This window comes from Vicia villosa, linkage group LG5 (assembly GCF_029867415.1).
Source record: "Vicia villosa cultivar HV-30 ecotype Madison, WI linkage group LG5, Vvil1.0, whole genome shotgun sequence".
NCBI classification, from domain to species: Eukaryota; Viridiplantae; Streptophyta; class Magnoliopsida; order Fabales; family Fabaceae; genus Vicia; species Vicia villosa.
In genome coordinates this window covers 50,669,736-50,696,750 of record NC_081184.1, presented here as the reverse complement: position 1 = coordinate 50,696,750, position 27,015 = coordinate 50,669,736, and the positions used below count along the sequence as shown (strand labels likewise).

At 34.5% G+C, this 27,015-nt stretch overlaps 1 protein-coding gene across 1 annotated transcript; it reads left to right on the top strand.

Annotated features, from left to right (window-relative positions):
- Positions 1 to 21,458: 21,458 nt before the first annotated feature.
- LOC131606612 (structure-specific endonuclease subunit slx1) lies at positions 21,459 to 24,642 on the top strand. The gene is made up of 3 exons (XM_058878809.1): positions 21,459 to 21,741; positions 22,052 to 22,158; positions 23,555 to 24,642. The coding sequence occupies exons 1-3, from the start codon at positions 21,539 to 21,541 to the stop codon at positions 23,746 to 23,748; spliced, it is 504 nt and encodes a 167-aa protein (XP_058734792.1). The 5' UTR covers positions 21,459 to 21,538; the 3' UTR covers positions 23,749 to 24,642.
- Positions 24,643 to 27,015: the final 2,373 nt, after the last annotated feature.

The following is a 27,015-nucleotide window of genomic DNA, read 5'->3' as shown; positions in this document are numbered from 1 at the left end:
ATCCTGAGGCCGTGCAGGTATGGGACTGCATGGTCAAAAGAAAGCTTATAAGGATTGATGGGTACTACCTATACCAACAAGATGCATCTTCTTTTCGGTAGCTCATTCCATAAGAACTCCACAGTTAAGCGTGCTTGACTTGGAGTAGTCTTGGGATGGGTGACCTTCTGGGAAGTTTCCCGGAAAGCGTGCGAGTGAGGTCAAAGCATGCTGAAAAGACCCGTGTTGGTTTGTGGGGTCAGTCGATCATCCCGAAAGCAGTCTGGGGCGTTACACACGTTCTGCTATCGCGTTATGCCTTTTGGACTAAAGAACACAGGGGCAACATATCAAAGAGCCATGACTACACTTTTCCACGACATGATGCATAAGGAAGTGGAAGTTTATGTGGATGACATGATTGCCAAATCAGAGAATGAGGAAGATCACATACAGAACCTGACAAAGTTATTTCAGCGCTTACGGAAGTTTCAGCTTCGCCTGAATCCCAACAAGTGTACCTTTGGTGTCTACTCAGGAAAACTCCTTAGTTTCATCGTCAGCAAACGAGGAATTGAAGTGGATCCAGACAAAGTCAAGGCAATTCAAGAAATGCCTTCACCCAGAACTGAGAAACAAGTTAGAGGATTTCTTGGACATCTGAATTACATCTCGAGATTTATATATCTCATGACTGCAACTTGTGCTCCAATTTTCAAACTTCTACGGAAAAATCAAAGTTGCGTCTGGACAGACAATTGTCAGAAAGCGTTCGACAGCATTAAGGAATATCTGCTCGAACCACCCATCCTGTCTCCTCCAGTGGAAGGAAGACCTTTGATAATGTACTTAACCGTCTTAGAAGATTCCATGGGTTGTGTCCTTGGACAGCAAGACGAGACAAAGAGAAAAGAGCATGCCATCTACTACCTGAGCAAGAAATTCACTGACTGTGAATCCCGCTACTCCATGCTCGAAAAGACGTGTTGTGCTTTGGCCTGGGCTGCCAGGCGTCTCCGCCAATACATGATTCGACATACTATTTATTTGATCTCTCATATGGATCCAATCAAGTACATCTTTGAGAAGCCTGCTTTAACTGGGAGAATTGCCCGTTGGCAGATGTTATTATCAGAATATGACATTGAGTATCACGCACAGAAAGCCGTGAAAGGAAGCATTCTAGCTGAGCACCTGGCTCACCACCCACTCAATGGTCATGAATCAACCAGTTTTGACTTTCCAGACGAGGACGTCATGTACCTCAAGATGAAAGATTACGACGAGCCACTACCAGACGAAGGACCTGAGATAGGATCCCAGTGGGGCTTAATCTTTGACGGAGCTGTCAATGCTTATGGACGAGGAATTGGGGCAATCATTGTTACACCTCAGGGTACCCATATTCCATTTACCGCCAGATTAACTTTCAAATGCACAAACAATGAGGCCGAATATGAAGCTTGCATCATGGGTCTCGAAGAAGCCATGGATCTAAGAATCAAACACTTGGATGTATATGGAGATTCTGCTTTGGTCATCAATCAAATCAAAGGAGAATGGGAAACACGCCAACCAGGGCTAATCCCTTACAAAGAATACGCGAGAAGATTATTACCATTCTTCGACAGGGTAGATTTTCATCACATTCCTCGTGAAGAAAATAACTTGGCTGATGCATTAGCCACACTCTCCTCCATGATTAGGATAAATCATTGGAATGACATTCCTCGGATCGATGTTATGCGCCTGGATAGGCCCGCTCATGTTTTCACAGTAGAAGCAATCATCGACGACAAACCGTGGTATCATGACATCAAAAACTTTCTTCAAAGACAAGAGTACCCTCTTGGGGCATCAAAGAAAGATAGAAAGACTTTGAGACGGTTAGCTTGTAGTTTCTTCCTGAATGAAGATGTTCTGTCAAAGAGAAATTTCGACATGGTTCTGCTCAGATGCGTTGACAAGAAAGAAGCAGAAACACTCATGAGAGAGATACATGAAGGTTCCTTTGGTACTCACACCAATGGACATACCATGACAAGGAAAATACTGAGAGCAGGATATTATTGGCTGACGATGGAGTCAGATTGCTACTAGTATGCAAAGAGGTGTCACAAATGTCAGATCTATGCCGATAGAATTCATGTGCCACCATCTCTTCTCAACATACTCTCTTCCCCTTAGCCTTTTTCCATGTGGGGAATCGACATGATTGGAATGATTGAGCCGAAAGCGTCCAGCGGACATCACTTCATCTTGGTAGCCATAGAGTATTTCACCAAGTGGGTCGAAGCAGCTTCGTATGCAAATGTCACAAGACAAGGTGTCGTCAGGTTTATCAAGAATCACATCATCTGTCGCTACGACATTCCTAACAGGATAATCACTGACAATGGGTCAAATTTGAATAATAAAATGATGAAGGAGCTTTGTGAAGAATTTAAGATCGAGCATCACAACTCATCTCCTTACAGACCAAAGATGAATGGAGCTGTAGAAGCAGCTAACAAGAATATCAAGAAAATCATTCAGAAGATGGTCATCACTTACAAAGATTGGCATGAAATGCTCCCATTTGATCTTCATGGTTACCGTACATCTGTACGTACTTCAACTGGGGCAACTCCTTTCTCCCTTGTATATGGCATGGAGGCAGTCCTACCTATAGAGGTTGAGATTCCATCAATGAGAGTCTTGATGGAAGCAAAATTAACAGAAGCCGAGTGGTGTCAAAGCAGATTCGATGAATTGAACTTAATCGAAGAAAAGCGCATGACAGCTTTATGCCACGGACAACTATATCAACAAAGAATGAAGAAAGCTTTTGACAAAAAGGTTCGACCTCGCACAATCAAAGAAGGCGACCTTGTACTCAAAAAGATTCAATCTTTTCTCACAGATTCGAGAAGGAAATGGACTCCCAATTATGACGGCCCATACGTGGTCAAGAGAGCTTTCTCAGGAGGAGCCTTAATGCTCACGACTATTGATGGAGAAGAATTCACCCGTCCTGTGAACGTCGACGCAGTCAAGAAATACTTCGCCTAAATAAACAAAAGAACAGCTCGCTAAGTTGAAAACTCGCAAAGAGCGGCTTAGGAAAAAAGGAGCGTCTCGGTGAATCGAAAACCCGAAAGGGCGATTCAGGCAAAAGTTAGAGACATAAAAAAAAAAATATATATATATATATATATATATAATCAATCCCGGTAGACTTAAAACCCGAAAGGGGTAGTTTACGCAAAAGTTAGGGATAAATGGCAAGTAACTGTGTTCAGGACAAACTTGATCATTCGAAATCCATAGCAGAGTATTCATCATCAGTAGGTCATCTTCTACGAAGCACGCATGCAGCGCAATTCAAAGTGGAAGGGAAAGATAACGGTCGTCACTTTTCATCGTAGCCCTTTTCCCAAAAATTACCAATTTCCAACTTTGTAAATACTCCATGGAATCAAGCATTTGGCTGGTTACCATTCCATAAATAATAATTTGAGCCTTGTGCTTTTCTTTGCAATCGAGTCTTATTCAGTTTCTTAAAATGCATTTTAAGTTTAAACAGTCATTTTCTTGAAACAGATGTTTTCAAAAAATAAAATGAATTTACTCGCAAAAATAAAGGTGAAATTTCTTTCTAAGGTTTACTTACAATAGGAAGAATGCAAACAGTTGCTCCAAGAACGGTTGAGACTCCGGGAACCCAGATTTCCCCATGAGGTCGCTTTGCGAACATCTCCCGATGACGGATCTTCAATTCAAGTCATTTCACTCACTTCAAAGAGCGGGCAACTGATAATCAGATATCCTCAACGGAGTGCATCTCTCAAGAAGAAGACATCTTCTGATCATCACAAAATTCAAGTCGTATTATAGGATTTCACATCCGCGACAATTCTATTCACATTCACTTTACATTTTATAATTTTCATGCATACATTACATCATAATTGCATAGTCTAGTTAGTGCCCAAGTCATTAAGGCATGTACTCAAGTTTCCCCTGCAAGTTGTGGAGGAACTTTCTTCTTCAAGATGACAGTTCGTACATAAGGATCTCCCCGAGCAGGTCAACAAATGGCAATCTCCTTTAAAGAGATAGTTTGTTCACTTTTGGAGTTCCCCAGCTGAGATTCTCCCGCAGAGCGACACTCGACATCTTTTTTTCCAGATAAGATAGTTGGTTTCGCATTTGCCTTTCTCACAGAGTCGTTGAATATCTCCCGCAAGGTCAATGGATGACAATTTGCATCAGGAAAATAACTCTGATTCTCTGGAAACGTTGACAAGCGACAAGTTTTCTCCCAGGAGGATGCTTCAGCAAATCCCCAGCGGAGTCAATAAATGATAATCTTCTTCAAGAAGATAGTTCAAATTCCTCAGCACGAGTCGATGAACTACAGTTTTTACCTCAGAAAACGATTTGTTTCCACCCCAGCGGATCGACAAATGATCCCCAGCGGAGTCAGTGAATGGCAGTCTCTTTCAACAGAAGACAGTTTGTTCCCTTAGAGATAACGGATGGCAGTCTTCTTCATGAAGACAGTTCGTTTAAGAATTCTTATTCCAAAGTAAGCAGATGGCAGTCTCCTCCATTAGAAGACAGTTTGCTCACTTTTTCCTAAGACGGGTCAACGAATGGCAGTCTCTTTCAGCAGAAGACAGTTCGTTCCGCTTAAGGATTTCTCGACAGGGTCGGCAAATGGCAGTCTCTTTCAACAGAAGACAGTTTGTTCCCTTAGAGATAACGGATGGCAGTATTCTTCATGAAGACAGTTCGTTTAAGAATTCTTATACCAAAGTAAGCAGATGGCAGTCTCCTCCATTAGAAGACAATTTGCTCACTTTTTCCTAAGACGGGTCAACAAATGGCAGTCTCTTTCAGCAGAAGACAGTTTATTCCGCTTAAGGATTTCTCGACAGGGTCGGCAAATGGCAGTCTCTTTCAACAGAAGACAGTTTGTTCCCTTTGAGATAACGGATGGCAGTCTTCTTCATGAAGACAGTTCGTTTCAGGATTCTTTATTAAAGTTGAACGAATGGCAGTTTTCTTCACGAAGACAGTTCGTTTCGCTTAAAGATTCCTCGGCAAAGTCAGCAAATGGCAGTCTCTTTCAGCAGAAGACAGTTTGCTCACTTTCTTTTCCACAGCAAAGGTCAACAAATGGCAGTCTCTTTCAGCAGAAGACAGTTTGTTCCCCTAGCAATTGACGAATGCCAGTCTTTCCCGAGGAAAGACAGTTTGTCTGTTTAATACCCAAGGAATCGGCAAATGGCAGTTTTTTCGCAAGAAACAGTTTGTCTACTTCCGAGATGTTTTATCCCAATTAGGATAGACAAATGGCAGTTCTTCTCCTAGGAGAACAGTTTGTTATTTTCCCAGCAGAGTCGACAAATGGCAGTTCTCCTCTTAGGAAAACAGTTTGTTAATTCCCCAGCATAAGTTGATGAATGGCAGTTTTTGTCCCAAAAACAGTTTGTATACTTTCAAGCAAAGTCATTAGCTCCTAAAAAGGATGCATGATCGTATGGCACTCCTTCGAAGACGTTACATTGAAGAAAATTATGATAAAGTTTCTCGTCATCCGTCAAATGGCATCTCTCCAACAAAGTGATGGTGAGAAGTTTGATGAGGAAACAAACCTTTGGAGATTTTTCTCTTTATATGAGATATCGTCCAAAAACACAACTAAGACCGGTTTCGCGATATGGACATCCGAAACGAGGGGAGGTTGTTTACCTTTTTCTAAGTATCAACACTTAGTTAAAGAAGATGGATTGCGCATCCTACATTGCCATCCATTCACCCGAATCCACAACATGTTTCTACAGGAGTTTGTCTCCCTATCCCCCGCCAAGTGCGACAACGGGATCAAGTCATGCAAAGATTTTATCACTATTACATCTCAGAAGCGCCCAAAATTTGGGCATTCTTTAGTATTTAAGTCTCTTTCACTCTGAAGTAATCGAGATATTAATCTCTCTCCCTCCAGATGAAAGAAACTTAAATAGGGGCATCTGTCATACCCTAATTTTTGACCCCCTGAGATGTCATATCTTTTAAACTTTTCATCAAAAACAAAATAGATACCCAGAGCAGTCACTTGTTCATCTGATACCCAGTCTAGGGTTTTGAGCCCCATCAAGGACTAAAATCAGGGATCACATTTGGGAAACCCTAGAAAACTCCAGGGGATCACTCAAAGACATTAATCATCTTCAAATAGCTCATATGACAATATCCATTGGGCATTACACTCCAAGCCAAGATCCACAGTCATCAATTTCATCTGGTCGACAATTAGGGTTTTTGACCTAATTCACCAAGAAAGTTGACTTTTAATCAGGACATGGATCCAAAACTCAAGACATGGTTCAAGGACTTCTACTACCTCAATATAATCCATCTACATCACCCATTTGAGGAGAAGATCTTGATTCCACACAAAAGTCCAAAATCTCACTTTATCAGGAAAAAGTCAACTGTATAGGATCACCTTTGACTTTTAAGATTTTTGGTCAAAACATGACTTTTAAATATCAATATCATCAATATATGGTTATTAAAGTCATTTGACCAAAGAAATTCAAAGAGATTCACCAAGGAGCAAAAAGTCGGGAATTAGGGTTTTTGAGGGCATTGTGGGAACTCAAAATTTCACCTACACAACTCAAAAAACTTCCAACATGAAAGTTGTAGATCTTGCAAAATAAAACAACATCTTACATAGGAACTTTTTTCAAAAGATCAACCATTTAAGAGATTTGGAATTTTGAAGCTTTAGGTCATAAAAACTTAGAAATTTTTCTAAGTGTTTCTAACCTAGTTTTCATCCAACTTTGGGCTCATTTTTCACAATTTTCCCAAATGATTCTGAAGAAACCATAAACTAATGATTTGAAGTAGATGTTTAGGGCTTTCCAAATTGTGCTCAACCTTCTCCAAATTCATTTTGAGCTAGGAGTTATGCTTGTTCAAAGTTGGCCTCATGAAGTGAAATTATAGGTCATGCCTAATTTTGGAACTTTGAAATTTTGTTCACATGACCTCACTTATGGATGCTACACGACCCATAACACATCTGAAAACATGCCATGCATTCATTTTCACCATAGCATAAGAATTGAGGAAGATTCCCAAAACAAGAACATGTGATTATGTAATGATTACATTTGGGAATTTATGGCAAATTGATGAATCACCCAAGGAATCTTCTCACCAACCAATTAGAGCTCATTTCTGTCTCAGAATTGTCCCCTAAGATCAAGCAAAATCGAGGGCTAGGGGATTGATCAAATGGAATCAAAATTCCCATCATTGCATTTTGGATATTTTTGAATTCCTTCATAGCCAAGAAACCAAATCAACCTCACTAAGCAAGCTCTCCCCTCTGCAACTATACTGAACCATTTGCCTATAAATACAAGTGCTATCCTTCATACAATTCACACCAAAGCAACCATATTCCTTGCTTTCTCTTTCTCTTCTCATGCTTATGGTTTTTCAAAGTTCTTTTGCAAGAAGAATCGTTTTCTTCATACCAGAGTTTCTCTTTGGAAAGTAAGCATTCTAACATCTCAAGGGGGCTCATTTGAGGTGATCCAAGCACCTGGATCACTTCTGTAGGTGGAGGAACACCATTGTTGCTCTCACTTTGGAGCTGTTGCAGTTGGAGGTCCATAGAGCAATTCAGAAGGTTTCTAACAAAGCCAAGCATCCAGACACGTTCCTTAGGGCATAGTGAAGTTGTTCAGATGGTTGCAGATCATCTGTAACTCAAGATTCATCACCATCCATGTCCACTTGAAGCTCAAATCGAAGGTTTCGGGTAGAGCAATTCAGAAGGATTGAAGTCACAACAAGAATTCAGTTAGCATCACAGAGTCCCAAGGAAGCTTTTAGGATCACTCACACAAGCCCAGGTGTTCCTCATCATCCTCACGACCTCCATTTTCAGAGGTATTTTTTCAAACTCCAACCCACTTATTTAAGTATTCTTTCTCATATAGCTCGACACTATCTTGTTCGACATCATCAGAGGATTGAAAACCCTCTATCATCATTCATTTATTCATCTTGTTTGTCATTTAATTTTAAATTTAGGTTTTATGTGTTCTTCATGTTTTCTAGAAAATTAGATAGTTATAGTCAATATAAATAAATGTTAGTTACATATTTGAAATCGTGAGAGAATTTAGAGCAAGTTTGCTCTTTACATCTTTGCAAATGGTTGAGAGTTGAGAGAGCTCAGAATTTCAAAAATCCAAAAGCTAGAGGTTGAAGATGACAATGGTGGTGGCGCGCAAAATTCAAATCCATGGCTAAAGTTTATTTTATTTTGAATAGTAGTTGTTTCATAAACGACTAAATCGTTATAGCCCAGTGGTAAAGAGTGTTTGTGTGTTGCGCATGCCCAAGGTCTGGGGTTCGAATCCCCCTCGCCCTAGACCTTTTGATTTTATTTCTTTTTTGCTTCTATGCATTTGAGTAATATATGTATTGCAATGGAACCATTACCTTGTCACCAAGCGCGCATTGGCTCAGTGGAGTTGTTTTGGGCTGGTAACATAAAGGGCGTGGGTTCAAACCTTGGTGGTGACAAAACCTTATTTTTATCACTTTTTCCACTTAATTTCTTCACAACTTTAACCAATTATTTAACCTATCAAATTAAATCATTTTCACTTCATTTTTCATACACTTATCATTTAATATATCTATTTTATGAATAATCAAAAAAATCATAAAAATATTATTTATTTCATGTATTTTTATTAGGTTTAAAATGATGTATTCCTTAAGAATTTCTAAAATACTTTTAATACATTTTCATTTGATTTTAAACTTAATCTTTCTTTGTGAATAATTTTATGATAAAACCCTAATCATATAGGTCTTAATTAGGTATAGATTTTATCTTTACCTTAATTAAGTTGACTTTTGTCATTTTTTTAAAAACAGTTTTCAATCTCCGATTAAATGGATGATTAAGGTTTTCAAACAACAAAACCTTATATCATTTCAATCATTTTCCAACTGTTTTCATAAACAGTAAATCATTTTCATTGGGCCTCTAATAGAGTGTAAGTCCCAGCACCTTTTTCTTTTCTTAGTTTGTTTTCAAAAACTGTATTTACAAAATCTTCTTTCTGTTTTCAAAACATTCTTCTGGTATTTGAAGGTCATTATTCCCGGTGAAACTCTTCAGATACCTATGTGACCTTTGTCCATCTTCACTTCTTCTATTTTCAAAACCCTTAACTGTTTATCATAAATATTCAACTGTTATCAATAAAACAACAAAATTGCTGTTGAGGCTTTGTACATACTTCTTCAAAGGCCTCCACTCCATCCAGGTTAGGCTTTACAAGCTTTCAATTTACAGTCTTTATTTAAATTACTGTCAAATATAGAACTGTTTATATTTGTTTAGAACTACGTTTGAGTGTAAACCCTAGGACAGTTAAACTATATATATATATATATATATATATATATATATATATATATATTATAGGAATATGGCCTAGGATTGAGAATGTCTTCCCGGTGAAGGCTCTTTCCTAATTAGAGATCTGTAGTTCAAACCCCCAAGATGAATTATTCCCGGTGAAACATCTTGGCAAAAGCCTTAGAACAAAAATAGGACACATCCACCCAAAGAGGAATTATTCCCGGTGAAACCTCTTACCCATTTGCTTAAAGCCAAAATAAGTTCAAAACCACATAGCTTTCTCTTGTGCTATAACAAGGACCCTCGATGACCCTCGATTAGCCTCCTCTTGGGCTTTGTACAAGGACCCACAGGCTTCTTAAAAGCATTCCAGCTTCCTCTTGAGCTTGTATACAAGGACCCATCAGGTTTCTTATAAACATAGGAACAGGTCTTTAGTTACCTTTTTAGCCTATCCTGGTGAGTTTCTTCCACTTTAAACCAGACTTTAAACAAGCTAAGTTTGTCTCAATCTTATATTGAGTACACCTTTTGGAATGAGAGACATGGACAGTCTCTGTCACCCTTATCTTCATCAATCTTCCTTAGCAGAGTCTAGGATCCATATTTGCTTATCCTCAGCAAGTGTCAGCCTTAATCTTGGGCTTTAAAACAAGAAGTCTCCAATAGATAATCTTTATGCCATTCATTTTAATAAAAACCCCTGGAAAGGGTTAGCCTCCACACATTCTTTCATTTTCACAAAAACCCCTGGAAAGGGTTAGCCTCCACATATTCCTTCATTTTAACAAAATACCCCTGGAAAGGGTCAGCCTCCAAAATCACTCCTTCAAATCCAAAGATTTATTCCTTTAAGGGATAAATTCCTCAAAAGAGTCAAATACCCCTGGAAAGGGTCAGCCTCCAAAAAACATGATAAAAATCCAGTCTTTTAATAGTTTATTTCTCCAGCTGAGTCAAATTCCCTGGAAAGGGTTAGCTTCCAAAAAACATAAAAAAAATAAATTAGTTTGTTAGAACCTCTAGCAGAATAAAACTCCCTCAGTGAATCTTTCATTTTTAAGTAGCCACAACCTTGGGCTTTGTACAAGGCAGATAAACCACATTTCCCTGTGTCAAAGATTCCTAATCTTTAGGATCTTTTCCCCATAGAGTCTTCCATACTCAGTTAATTTAAGAGTCCGCCACAACCTTGGGCTTTGTACAAGGCAAAAAATAATTTTTCCCTAGCTAAAGTAGCCACAACCTTGGGCTTCATACAAGGCACAAATTAATAACTTCCTCAGCTAAGAGTCGGCCACAACCTTGGGCTTTGTACAAGGCACATAAATTAGAGTCATTCATAGTCTTAAAAACTCAGTTATCCTCAGCTAAGAGTCAGCCACAACCTTGGGCTTTGTACAAGGCACATAAAATAGAGTCATTCATAGTCTTAAAAACTCAGTTTCCTCAGCAGTCAGCCACAACCTTGGGCTTTGTACAAGGCACACAAAATAGAGTCTCCCTAATTAGAGTCAGCCTCAATTCTGGGCTTTGTACAAAACACAAAAACTCCTTAGTTTAAATTCTCCCCAATAGTGTTATCTTTCAAATAAATCAATCAAAAGCCTCAAGCTTGGGCCTCATGCAAGCCAGCTAAAGTCAAATCTTTTATACAGTAGATAGACATAGCTTATCTCTATAGAGAGATCTTTCTTCTATCTCACCACATTCAAACAAACAAACATTACACATTTCAATTTCAATCAAAGTCTCCCATTTAGGACTCTGAAAGGCATGCTCTGAGGCAAATAAACCCAGACTTGTACCACTTTCCCTAATTTGGACGAGCATCTTTCTTTCATTTAAGAGATACTAGCATACTTGCAAACACACAAGTAAGGTCACTCTCTTAATGGAATGAATTCAATTATTCTGTCACTCTTTTTAATGTTTGTGGTGGAATAGTAGAAATACCTCTCTGTAAAGATGATTTCATGTCTCTTTACTGTGAACAGAGATTTAATTCAAAGCTTCAACCTTGAGCTTCAAGCAAGGCACCAAAAATAATTAATTTCCCTAGTTAGTTCCCCGAACTACATTAAGCTCTGACTTCCATTAGGGATATGTAGGCATGAGGTTCACAAGGAATCTCAGCGAGCTAATAAAATACCAAAAATAGTCAGTTTGTCTGTCTATCTGTCTGTCTTTTTTTAATCAATTCAATTCTCTCTCCTAACACAAAGGAGAAACTTTCCCAATCATTAGCAACAAACACAATCACAATGACACAGAGAAGGTTCCCGTAGAGTACTACGGATATGTAGGGTGCTTAAACTCTTCCTTATGTATAACCGACCCCCCGAACTCCAGAATTTCTAGTCTAGGTGAAATCCCCACACTTAGCAAACTCCTAGGGTTTAGTTGAGATCTTTTTTCCCCTTTCCTACTCGTAGGACAATAAGAAAGTTCGTGTGATATCGTAGGAAGAACTGAAACAAAATTCATCCCATCCCGGGCGCATTCTCCTTCCAAATTTCGCGTGAAGGGTCTAGCGTGTCGTCCTCCCAAGTGAAACGGGGAGGTAAAAAAAACGACACCATACACACAATTGACTAATGCTTAAAAGGTTATGCTTAAAACCTTCGATAAGTATTACATCAATGATGATAGTAGTAGAAGGGTTACCTACACTACCCTTACCTAGTATAACACCTTTGTTATTGTCTCCGTAGGTTACATATCCTTTTATCTTGGCTTCCAAGTCAATGAAGAATGATATGTCTCCCGTTATGTGTCTTGAGCAACTGCTATAAAGGAACCACATCCTTTCGGTGGTGTCAAGACACTCCACCTGCAAAAATAAATTATGGGTGAAAAGTACCCAATCCTCATTGGGTCCTTGAGAATAAGTAGCAAAAATGTTGTGTTTTGGAAACTATTGATAAACTCCTTTAGAAACTAAAATTCTCCTAAACTTGCACTTCTTAATGGTCTGCCCCAAATTCCAAACTGGAATTGAGATAGTTTTCACTATTACTTCGCAAATTTTATTACAAAAGAAGATTAAAGCAATGAACAAAACAAACTCAGTTATATGTTGATCCTTTATCTTCTCTCCCCTTGATCTTAAGCAAGATCTAGTTGACCCAAGAGCTTCCTTTAATCCTCCGGCTATCGTGACTTACCTGAACCAACCCTTGTTCTTCAAGACCTTCACTCGGCTGAATCCTTAGCAAAGCCTCTTGTCAAAAACTCCCAAATCACCTTGATCTTGGAGGACAGAACCCTAAATATTTTATTCAAAGAAAACCCCCACAATCCTCACCCAAGGGAATACTCAATTCATATCCATAGACGTTATCAAACTTAAACATATACCCGCAACACAAAAATGATTATATGTAGTTGTGTTATGATTAGGAAGAAGAATGAAGATGAGAAAACCTGTGTATCTTTCAGGTTTTCAATGTTGCTTCTAAAATTGTGCATAAAATGTATATATGTGTGTGTGTGAGAATTGGTGATCTGAAATAACACTCAGAAATAATATATTAATTATCTTAGGAAAATATGAAAATATTGAGAAGTTGGGCATTCACAAAATTGTATCAAAACACATGTTTTCCTATTTGTTAAAATTTGAATTTTCTTAAATTTATATAAAACTAGTCGAAGACCCGTGCGTCCGCACGGGTAAATTCATTCATAAATAAAGTCATTTGATGGGAATATAATTTTAAATTAAATTAAAATTATGTTAATATTTTATGACTTATTTACATGTGTTAACAATAATGGCAATCTTACAAAATATAATAGACCATTAACTTTCATCGATGCCTAGAAATTAACCTTATTAAAAATATATTGCTTTAGAAATAAATAAACTAATAATTACTTATATATCTCAACCTTATTATATGAAATGATCAAATGAATAGAGCAATCAAGGTAACAAATTAAGAATCACACTAAGAATTATTAAGAGACAATTCAGATATGCATGTAAAAATATCATAAATGAACAAAATTAATAAAATTTTATTTGCAACAAAATAAATTGAACAAATAATTTTTTAATTCAAATAAAAAAGATATTTTGGTGATAGTGACCCGTGAAAATAGTGAGTTTCTGTAATAAAATATTTGATTTTATTGTTAGAGTTCTTTAGGTATTGAAAATTAGTTCATTACTAACTCCATTTAAATAATTATACAAAAAGAAGAAAAAAAAGCTCGTGAAGGAGGAAGGAAAAAAATAAAACTTATGACATTTAAAAATAAGAATTTTGTGTCTCAAATAAAAATAATTTTAATTAAAATAAAGGTTTAAATATACTTTTGGTCCCTGTAAGTTAGCGAGTTTTTTATTTTCATCCCTGTAAGTTTTTTTTGTTTGAGTCCACATATTTCACTTTCGCCTTCGTTTTAGTCCCTAAAATCAAAATTCGCAGGAAACCTGCAGATTTTCCTGCAAATTTTGACTTTAGGGACTAGACCTCGAGCAAAAAGTAATATATAGGGACTCAAACACAAAAAAACTTACAGGGACAAAAATCAAAAACTCGGTAACTTACAGGGACCAAAAATGCATTTAAGCCTAAAATAAAATAGGTATTTTATCGATGGTGGTTAGTGGAAAGAAGATAAATTTTGACATTTAAAAATAAGAATTTTGTGTCTCAAGTAAAGATAATTATTTATTAAAATAAATTAAGTGTTTTTTTTATAGTGACCCGTGAGAATTTTTTTTTTACATATGAAAATAAGAATTTTATTTCTCAAATAAAAAAATTTATTAATTAAAATTAAAATAAATATTTTGTTGATATTGACTTATAAGAAAAACAAACTTATATTTAATAATGAGAATTTTATATCTCAAACTAAGAAAATAATTAATTAGAATAAAATAAATATTTTGTCGATATTGATATGTGGAAAAAAAAAGGATGTTGTGGTGATAAGAATCAGTAACATAGAACATTTTAAAATAGATATTGTGCGAAATAGTAAAAAATCATTGATTAAAAAAAATAGAGACAAAAATGAGAAGTAGAGTAAACATGAAGTAATAATAAGAAAACAAAAAGGGAGAGAAGATAAAAAAAGGGAAAGTGAGAAATTTGAAAATTGAAAATTGAAATTAGTGTAGAGAGGGAAAAGTGATGTTGTAGACAAGTAAGTTAAGGAAATAGGAAATGTGAGAGAAAGAGGGAAGAAAGAGAGTGAGAGTGAAAAAACCTTTTGAAAATACTAGTGACATAAATATTATATAATTATGGTTAAAAAATGTATATTAATTTATACGAATTAACAGAAAAAAAAACTATCTTGATTGTCATACAAATATTAATTTAATTTATCAAATTGTAGTAGTTGTCCAGATATACATAGATTTGGTAATTGCTATTAAACCAAATATATGGTGGAAAAACAGATTTGGTCCATCGGGCATGACTATAATTTTTATAATTGTTTATAATTTTAATTTTACAATTTCTATTAACAAATATTATAAAATAAAATATATTATACAACAAAAAAAACATATTGGTTTTATAATTTGATTAGATATAATGAATTGAATAATATTATGTTTGTTAAATGTGTGTTGTAATTTAGAAGTTATATGCTATAGTAATTCAGAAATCATTAAACATATGATCTTTAATATCGGTTTAATTTAAGTAAATATTTTATCGGCCCGTCAGAAAAATAAGTTCAACCTGTCGGGCATGCCTAAAATTTTAAAATTCTTGATTTTATCATCTAATAGAAAATAATAAGGATTAATAATAATAAATTATTATTATTTATCTTGATTATTATTTACTCACAATATTGATATTAATAGTGTATCATTTTAAATTTGTGTGTCTTAGACTTATGACTTTTGATTTTCGGTAAAAATTAACAATATGGAAATGGATTAGAGTTATAAACCATAAGCAAATGGTAAAATTTACAATTTTTCATATTTTTTTTACACACTTATTTAGATATAAATAATATGTAATGTAATGGAAAGACAATTCTATTTTTTTTTAGAAATTTAATGGACGTATGGCGTACTTTATTGGTTTGTTACAATACAGGAGACCAAAATGCAATGCAACACAGTAGTCACATTTATTACTATTTTTTTATTTTTCAAAGTAATATTACATTTCCAAAATAAAAATTTAGAAGATAAATTACTACTTTTAATATATCATAATAATTTTTACAAAATCAACCCCATTAAATTGACAATAATTTTTATAATTTGTTAAAAAAAAATCAACACATTAAATTAAGAATTCTGTTAAAAAAAAACCCATTAAATTGACAATAATTTTTTTTTTATAAAATCAACATTAAATTAACAATCACATTAAATTTATTTAATATATTAAATTGAAAAGATTGAAATACATATATATCAAGATTTCAAAATTGAAAATTCCTTTATATTAAAATATTTTATTTATTTTAAAAAATTTATTATATGAATTGTTTGGATAAATTTTTAAAACATTTATTTTCATGTTTAAAAATAATTTTAAACATTAAAAATTATATTAAAAAAAATTAAAAATTTAGTTTAATTTATAATTTTTTTAATAAAAAACGACTATAATTGTTTTACAAATAAATATGACCTTTGGAGCCTATAATTATTTTACAAATAATTATCACAACAATATTCCTCTCGATATTCTAAGAATCTTTTTGATATTCTCATCATAAAGAAAAGGAAAAACCTCATAGCAATAAATGGTTTAGGGAAATGAGGAGAAACATTAAACATAATTTGGATAGGTAAGATATAGGATTATGGTCTCGAAAAATCTTCCTTTAGTTTCCAATGTGTTGCAACTGAAAAGGCAATATTGAAAACAATATACTTTTGTTTTCTAAGATTTTTAATCTTTAATTTATTTCCAACACAATCACACAAAATAAGTTTTGTTTCTTCACGTCTTGTAACTATTGCTAATCTCCTTGGATCCTTTTTTGATCAACTTGTCTGTCTTTTGTATTATTGCAGCCTTGCAAAGAAACCTATTCATTTAGTTCAAAATTATATTAGACTATAATAGATACATTTTAATAAATACATGTAATAACCATATAGATAATTTTTTTCATCCAAAGAGTTGGACATAAACTTCCGATTATGCTCTCAAGTTAATGAACATTATTTAAAAAAGGATCATGCTAACATGTGCCCTTAGGGCACATGTTAAAGTTACTATAATTAGAAAATATTGAATGTAATTAAATACAATTAAGTTATATTTAAAGTATAAATATATTGAATGCAAGCGTTCCAAGAGAATATTTCTTTAAATATCTCATTATCATGTGCCCCAAGGGCACATGTTAACTTTTTCCTATAAAGGTGATTATTACCAAATTATTTTAAAAAATTATTATTAATAAAAAATATGAAAGGTTTTTCATTAATTAAAAAAAATATTTGTTATCATATAAAAATGGGCCAAGCTTTTAGTTGATTAACATCAAAGAAAATTAAGCAGTGTCATTAAGAAGTCGATTAGGTTATACTATTATGACATAAAGAATGAAATGAATCAAATGTACTAAAACTATACTGTTAGACGCCGGCCTAAGGATCTAGAGGGGGGTTGAATAGATCTCACAGAGTTTTTCGGAATTATTTCGAACTAAGGCGAAAGCGGTTCTGAATCGACTTGCGTCTATTCCGGACCGTTATTGCAAGGGTCGTATATGTGACAAAACCACAAGATAATTGAGATTAACGATGAAATGATATGTTATCGAATCAATATGTTTCACTATAGAAAATCGATTAACTTCTGATTTGATAAACTTTGATTTGCAATGCAGTAATAATGAAAGAAGCAAAAACACAAACACTTGGTGATAATGATCAAATTGATGGTGATTCAATGTGTGATGAATTGTGATGTTTATACAAGTTCTTAATTCACAATTTTAACACTCGAATCGTTGATCAATTTGCAATTATAACCAAATATGAACAGAACGTAAATGAAAAGATAAAAGCGACAAGAACACGATATTTGTTTAGGCAGTTTGTCGATCGTCCTTGCTACGACTACGTCTGCCCCCAATTCCAAACTGAAATTGGGAAATCTTCCATTAATGTTGAAAGCAGTTTATACAAAGAAGATAACAAAGCGATAAACAATAAACCAAATTTGTCGATCCTTTGAATCTTCTTCCCCCTTAATCTTGAGCCAGATCAAGGTCTTCCAAGAGCTTCACTTTGATCCCTTTCTGCAGTGTCTTGAATTGCTTGAACACTTGTTCTTCAATCTTCACACTCAGCTGGATCCTTGATGAAGCCTCTTGATAAAAACCCCCAAAATTCACCAATCTTGGAGGACAAAACCCTCAGATTTTATTCACCAAAAACCCCACAAATCTTCACCCACTAGGAATCTTCAATTCCGTTCCATGGACGTTATCGATCTTGAACGCAAACCCTCAACGCAAAAATGATTGTGTGTAGTTGTGTTGGAGTTGTGTCGATGATCGAAGATGAGAAGCCTTTGTGTATCTTTCAGTTGTTGGTGTTGAAAAACTGCAATAATGAACCTTGGACAATATATATGAGAGCTAATCAGTTGGAGCAGAGAAAACCAGAAATTTTGGCATTTTTGATCAAATAGGTCGACCTCTTGTAGTGCTTAGGTCGACCTAACAGAGCTGCATTTGCTTTGAATAACATTTGTTCCCAGTTAGGTCGACCTGTTAAGGAAGTAGGTCGACCAGAATCCTCTTCAGATACGTTTTGGGGACTTTTCTTCAGTTTAGGTCGACCTAGTTGTTGTGTAGGTCGACCTATCAGAAGGATGTGTAAATTTCTCCACTTTAGGTCGACCTGGGTTGGGAGTAGGTCGACCTGACTGCTGTTTTTCTGAGTTCTTCTTGTTTTACTTGTATTGAGTCGACCTATATGTATAGTGGGTCGACCTGCTCTGTCTTGAGTGACCAATGCTTGCTTTTCTTTGAGTTCTTCTGCTTGTGCCTTGTTGCTTGTTTGCTTGTGGGGTTTGCCATGGATCAAAAACACCTTTGTGAGTGTGATCTTGTATTCACATGTACCAGTTGGATGCAAGTGATTAACTTTATTATCTGTAAATCATGGAAGGCATGACCGGTGTTGATATTATAAATTAGAGACAAACATACTTAAAGAAATATTAGTTTGTCATATTTTTTAATATTTTTTCTCATAACTTGATGATGCAAAAACATCAGAAGGGCAAGGATAACAAAAGACAGACATATTTGAATTTAAAATCTTACCATCATAGCTATTTAAATCTATGTTGATGGCTGAGATAAAAAATATAAGGTTACCAATCTGAGCCAATGAAGTTGAAACTGGTAAGATTGTAATTAACTTGTTATGAGTTTAAGAAACTGAAAATGTGCATCCATAGAAACATAGTTATATGAGAGATGTGGGAGATGTCTTTGACTCTCTTTTTTGTAATTGTTGGTTAGCACCCCTTGTGCTTTTTTTCTAATGTCATCTTCGATTATCAAATAAAAAGTTATAACATCAGTTCAATACTAAAATTGTTCTGTTATTGATAGTAGATCACCAAAATCGATAACGCAAACAGTGAAATTGAATAGACTAAAAGCCAAATCAAATAGAAATATTATAATGTTACATAAATTACCTTTGAAAAAACCATATATCTTCTAAAAAGTAAGCATTTAATGGATGAACAAAATAATTGGAATTGGAAAAGAATGAATTCATAATCTTAATCAACAAAAACTAAAAGAACTCATTAAATCAAAACCCATTTGAAAAAAAAGGATGAGATTGATAGATGAAGAAAATAAAAAATCTTACCTTTGCTCCTTTTCAATTTGAAACCCTGACACACAAATTCATTGACGAATGAACAAATCAACTGGAATTAAAATTGAAAATGAAGGGATTGTAATCAACCTAAACCAATTTGAAAAGTTATACACCATTCAATTTTTTATTTTATAAAAAATGAAATCAAAACCCATTTGAAAAAAAAGGATGAGATTGATAGATGAAGAAAATAAAAAATCTTACCTTTGCTCCTTTTCAATTTGAAACCCTGACACACAAATTCATTGATGAATGAACAAATCAACTGGAATTAAAATTGAAAATGAAGGGATTGTAATCAACCTAAACCGATTTGAAAAGTTATACACCATTCAATTTTTTATTTTGTAAAAAATGATGAGATTCAGAGATGAAGAAAATAAAAAAAACATATATTTTCTTATTTTCAATTTGAAACTCTTCCACACCAATGCAGTGGATGAAAATTATTATTGGAGAAAAGGTAAAAATAGTGAGAAACATTGGAAGCGTAAAAATAATGTGATTGTTGTGTTCAAAATGTGGAAAATTGGAATGCAATAAACAGTGAGTAGTAAAATAGGTCGCAAGACGTTTGCAAAATTGATTTATGCTTTCTTTCACATGGCTCAATGACTGTATGCTAGCATTGGAAACCAAAATACGTTGTATTTTTATCTTTATAAGTAATAAAGATTTATTAGTGCAATGCTAATGATTTCAATTGAGGTATTTACTGCAGTAATAATGATGTGAATGGTTTAAATATGATTATTTGTAGGATTATTTATTTTTAAAAGTGTAGTAATGATTAATTAGTTAAAATGACGTTTAAGGGCATAAAATAATGGTAATTAAATGGGGTTATTAGGATAAGTAAGCAATTTTGCTAGTATATTACTTTCTTATATTGTTATTAGATTAGGTGTCTCTTGGATGAAAGGAGACATTTAATTGATTAGTACTACTATTTTGTAGTGTAAATGAAATTTAAGTTAAAGGGTAAATTAGATACTCTCACTGTCTCATAATAAATGTCTCATTTACACATTTTTTATGTCTCAAAATAAATGACTTTTTATTATACCAATACAACATTGATTATTTTTTTCCACTATTATACCCCTATTTATTAATTTTAACCTTATTCAACGACTTTACTACTTCTAATAAATAAGGGTATTTTAGTAAATGATATTAATTTTATCATCAAAATCAACCTATCTAATCATTTTTTAATAATAGCGCAGAAATGAAATAAGACACTTATTATGAGACGGAGGAAGAGATTATTGACATCTTCCACTCCATTCTTAAATAAATAGTTGATTTATATAATTTGCAAAATACATTAAAATTTTAAGGGAAAAACTAACATGTGCCACAAAAGCACAAGTTAATGAGATATTTATAGAAATTTTTTATTGGAACGCGTGCATTCAATATATCAAAACTTTAGTATGACTTTATTGCATTTAATTATATCTAACTTTTTCTAATTATAATATCCTTAACATGTGCCCTAAGGGGACATATTAGTAGGGGTGGGAATAGGCCAGGCCGGCCTACAGGGGCCTACGGCCCAGCCTACATAGGCCTAGGTCAGGCCAGGCCTATTTAATAAAGAGGCCAGGCTTAGGCTTTTTTAAAAGCCTATTTTCTTAAATAGGTCAGGCTTAGGCTATTAAAAAGCCTATGAAGCCTTATAGGCCGGCCTATATTTTCATATATATTAGAGATATGTTAAATAAATTGGTTAATGTATGCATATATATTAGAAAAAAAAAGCTAAATAGACTACAATATATATATATATATATATATATATATATATATATATATATATATATATATATATATATATATATATATATATATATATATATAACAAATGCTAAATAGGTTGACTTATATATGTATATATAAGTCGGCCTATAAGACTTCTTAAGTTATATAGATTAATTGACAACTTTAATGAGATACAGACTTTTTTAATAGGCTTTCAGGCCAGGCCAGACTTTTAAAAAGGCCAAGTCAAGCCAAAAAACTGAGCCTATGATAGGCCTTAGGTCAGGCTTAGGCCTTTTAAGTTTATCGTAGGCCAGGCTGAGGTCTTCTAAAGCCTAGCCTAGCCTATTTCCACCCCTACATATTAGCATGACCCAAATTTTAAATATCAAAACTATTTTTGGAGGATTTATTGTTTGTTTTCCACAAAGCTGGTCGGGGAGGCAAAGAACAGCTCCAACGGTAAAATTTGATTAATGATGAGAACGCTATCTCAGACATTTCGCTCTGTCAAACGCCCAATTCCAAACCCTAAATCATCCAAATCTTCCTCCCCTACAAAATCCGAATTCAAAATCAACGCCAAACCAAAATCAGACTCATGGTGTGTTTATCTCATTCTCTCCACCAACCTCCCAATCAAAACATACGTTGGCGTCACAACCAATTTCCCTCGCCGGTAACCTTAATTTCAAGATACCTTTGTAAATTTCGATGTTCAATTAATTGTTATCTAATCTCCACTCTTTCCATTGGTGCTGAAAGTTTGTACTTTTTTTCTTTTTGCATTTCTGTGATTGTATGAAACGGATCCTGCTTTGTATTTGTGTTTTTTTTAATCTTTCTTTCAATTACCATTAATTGTTGATCGTTTCTGCGGCTTGATTTCATCTCAAGGATATGATATGTGCATGAAGTATTTATGTGTACCATTTTCCTTGGAGTTAAAGAAATAGCTGTTTGATTTGTACTTATCTTTATTGTTGTAGTTTAAGACAGCATAATGGTGAACTTAAAGGTGGTGCAAAAGCTTCCCGTGCTGGAAGGCCATGGGTTTGTGCATGTATTGTTTGTGGTTTTACAGACCGAAGTGAAGGTATATATGACTATTTTTTGTGTTCTTGTAGCTTATGCTTATCTTTTTTTTTTTTTAAAGAATACTTCCCATTTCTCTTGATGCTTGTCCATTTGAGTGCTACATTTGACAAGTCATCTCCTAATGCTTGATGAAGTTCTACTGTAGTTTATATATATTGAAATGGGGAAATAATTATGGCATTCTATTATTGCATTATCATTGGAATACAGTAGTGTCCAGTATACATATACAATCAGGCATATGTATGTTTTCAACCACACTACCCTTAAATGAACTGTTGTACAATAACACTCTAAGAGCATACAAATTAAATGCACCAGACTTGTTACAAATGAACCCAATTCAGGGACTCCTTAAGGACTTGATAATAATATGGGCGACATAGTCATTGTATTAAGGTAGCTGGTGATGATAAAACCAACAAGCACATTTTCTATGATATACTGAAAATCCACTTCGACGTGTTTGGTCCTTATATAAAAAATCATGTTAGAGGCAATGTGGAGTGCAACTTGACTATTACAAAAACTTTAATTAGAAATTTCTGTTAACTTTAATTCTTTAATTCTAGAGTTAGTTACTTATTTATTCCATATGAGCTGCTGCTGCTCATATTCTGCATCCAAAATATTCTGGGTCGGCATCAGTCACCTCCCGTAGAATATAATATCAACTGAGACGGGGACTCACCCCAGTTTCGGAAGTCTTATCTGTGCAATTTAGACATAGTACTGGCAGCTATTTTATATTACCCGGTAGTCACGGGCCCTAACATTTCTCTTCCCTCTACTATTTAGCTACCCATTTTGAAATTCCTGTAAGGCATCCTTGCCAAATATTCTAATCCAACTATCTTTAAATGATAATCTAGTTGCTTTCTGTCACTATTCAATAAGACTTAGAATAGAGCTATTAAAAAAAGTAAAGAGGAAGATATTCGACCATTTCTTGATGTCCTGCCATAAAAATGGTTTAGTGTTATGTGCTTGAGTGGTAGCTTAGCGCAATGAGTTTGATGAATATAAATACAATTTTCATTAGTGGAAATGATCTTTTCCGACTGTCATAATCTTGTGGCTAAGTGCTGTCAAATAAGATGACGATTCCGTGTTGATTTTTTATTTCTCATTTAGCATTATAAGCGTCTTTACCGCGAGGTTGACTATCTGATATCCCCTTTGAATAAATTGATGATTGGTAATTTAGAAGTCTTATTGCAATTGTGACATTCTAAACAGGCCCTACTTTTGCTATACCCTCAATTGCTAATATTATAATCCATCTATCTTTCCTGAATTCAATAGGTTATTCTTTTTTGTGTTTTTAAATGTCATATTGAGGATTTAAGAAATGCAAATTGATATTTTTCTTGTGCTTTCCTTTGCTATTGTAGCTTGTGTATTTGAATCGAAATGGAAAGCTTTGACACGGAGACTTCCACGCAAAAATCAAAATGGAGAACCCTCCAAGCAAAGCAAAGATCCGTCACGCCCACTGCTGCAACACAGACAAGCTGCTTTAAATAGAGTGAAAACCTCACTTGACTGCACAAACTTAGAAATTAATTGGCATTTGGATCCACTTTGATTCAGCTACCACGATGTAAGTATCTTAATTAAATAACTGTAATATATTCAAATGGCAAAACATAGGCTAAATATTTAACACCAACTGTACCATACACAATTATTGATTGTTTTAATAAAAGATTTATGTATATTTGAAAACCCGAGATCCTTGAGTATGAAGGACGCTTCTCCTTTTTTATAGAAAAATTTGTGTATGCAATATCATTGTAAAGACTAAAGAGTATAAAAATTCAAGAAGACATCACATCATTGTCTGTTGTGACTGACTTGGTCAATATATTAGTTGCATTATCTGAAGTATGATTATTTTCAAATAATATATATTCTAATGCAAGTAACTCTCTCATATTATGATACCTCATATCAATATGTTTGGTTCTTTCATGACACACTTGATTATTTAACAAATAAATGACACTCTGACAATCCCAATGGATATGAACTCCACTTTGCTTAACACAGAGTTTCCTAATCAATCTTATAATATGTTTCGTTTGGGAACTAGAAATGGATACAGTTGGAGAACTGATGATCTTGAATGGTGGCTCTAATATCTTTTACGGTGACGCAGGGTGGACCTGCATGGTTAGCTCTCCAATGTCCAAATCAGTTCAAAATTTAAGATGAGTATAGTGAAAAATGGAAATCAGAGATTTTACATTTCTTTACATGTGAACTGATTTTTTATACCTTGGATCATGTAGAGTGGATCTAAAATGGATTAACCTTGGTCATTTGGGCCTTTGACTGGTCTAGAATAATTGTCGCAAAGGCTTTGTCGGGCACTTAAGGAGTCGGAGAAAGCCTTAACTAATGCAGGCCGACCTCTAAGACGGGGTCCGGTGTGATGTGGGTTTGAAACGCTTTGGAATCAGTTAAAAAGTAGTGGGGGCATGAGCATTAAATGCTTCTCTTGTCCTAGGAAGGTTTTGATACATGTTCCTATGTCAGCCCAATGAGATAGACTAGGGAATGATTTCCTATCTAGGACACTTGAGTACTTGTATTACTTTCATTTTTGCATAATGGAGCGGCGTGACGACTGCCCTTGGATGAATATTTTTACCTTTAATCTAGACCGTTTATATTTAATTTGTTTATCTATAAAAATTGGGTTTTGCCCTTCGACCTTCATTTTGCTCTTCTTATTGCTACTTGGTAGTTGCTTCTTTGAATCATTGAACGTCATCTTCTTAGTTCAAGCTTCAATTTCCATCATGATTTCCCTTTCTCTTTATCCAGGTATGTTGTTGCATATTTCTTTAAGTGAGTGAAGCTTCTTTATATTTTTAAAATCATTTTAGATGGTCAATCCTTTATCGCCGACCCGTCGCCGTAACCCAGCGGATCTGTCAGTATGTAGAGGTGAAATACAATCGATTAACAACGAAAAACGCTGAAGATTATGTTAGAACAATATTTGGTTCTACATTTAATGTTTAAGTTTCGATGATAACAATACATATATTTGTTATGCAACAATTTTGTACTCTAATAGTTTCTTAAGTGTGTAGATTCACTATTTTAGTTGATTAGGATTGTTGTCTAGAAAATCATCGTCATCACCCATTAGAAGAGCTATTCATCTTAATTCTGAAGTGACATCAGCAGTTTTGAAGAATGTTCAATGACTCATCAGAAAAAAGATTTACAAATGTTCTGAAGCGAAGCTACTTTTCAAGATCACAACTCAACTCAGATACGCTATTCGCCTCCAGCTCAGAATTCAGAAAATATGTCGTTCAGATAGGCTGCTGCTTATAACTCTGAAGATTTCTTTCTGGCTCTGAAGAATATTGTTTCTTGGAACGTCTACGCTACATGATCTATTCACTACTCTCTCTACTTCAGATAAGAAGTACATCTCAAATGAAGAATGATCAGAAATTTGCAAAAGAAGCAATATGGTACAACAGTACATCACCTTTTCCACTTTTACATGACGTATTATATGATTCCGTCTTTGGTGTGCTCTTTGTTTCCCTCGACTTTGTAGAGCCGTTACGTCAAGGAAAGCTACATCTTGTTCTCTCTCAACGGTCATCTTTTCATGGGACTATATATATGAGATATTATCCTTTGAAGAAGCTGCTAATTCACGAAGAATTTACAAGGCTTATTCAAGCTATATTTTCAAACTCAGCAAATAAACTTCAAAGAGAAAAAGAGAAAGAAAGATCTTAGAAAAATTGTACTAAACACTTCGTTGTGAGAAATCTAGTTTCTAAGAATCTGTAAGAACACAAGAGTTGTTGCTTATTAGATTGTGTTAACATTTGTGCAAAACTTTTTATGTTTCAATCTACGTTTTAGAAGCAATGTCTTGTAAATATTACCATTTGTAAATCTGTTGAGATTTGTATTCCTCAAGTGATTAGGTTGTTAGTCTGTATACTTGAGAGGGTTAAGGTGTCTTTCTATACTCTTAGAGGTTATTTGTAATCTTTCAAGATTAGTGGATTAAGTCATTTTCTAAGGAGAAATTACCTTGGCGGGTGGACATAATTTGCCTTTTCTAAGGTGAACTTGGATAACCGAAAGTGTTCTTCTTCTCCTCCCTTTTAACTATCTCATTAACTATTATGAATAGTTTTTCTTAAAAAAAATTTAGAAAACCCAATTCAAACCCCTCTTTCTTGTGTTTTTCTCTACCTTCAGATTATTCTTGGGTAGACTCTCAGTATTTGGGATTCCCTAAAATATACTCAGAGGGACGGAGGGATAGAGGTTGCCTTTGAAGTGAGGTTTCCTTCGGATTGGAATGTTTTCGCGATCCCTGCAGATAAGAGAGTGTGCCATAAATTTGATTGGTGCTTTATCCCTTTTTACTCTTGCATCTTTAAGAAATTAGGAGTACGACTTCCACTGACTACTTTTGAAAAAGGGGTGTTAGATCTCCTTTGCATTCCTCCATTGCAACTTTATCCCTGTGCCTGGGTTTTGTGAGGGTCTTTCAATACTGGTACGAGTATTAGGGGAACATGGATTCGAATTCCCTAAATCTCTTCTTTCTTCCCTTTGAAGTTAATAATCCTTCCAAGAGTCGATGTTGTGGACTTGTTTCTTTTTGCTAACTGAGAAACGGGGTCTTCTATGTTTACAATGACAATTGGAAGAATTTCAATGAGCATTATTTCTTGATTTCTCCTCTTGATCATAATGAGTTTTGCACTGTTTCTTCTCCTTCTTCAGCCCTATTAGTGTGTTCTAAACAGAGGAGGAAATTTCGGTCCTTAGATCACTTCTCCCAGAAAGTTAAAGAGTA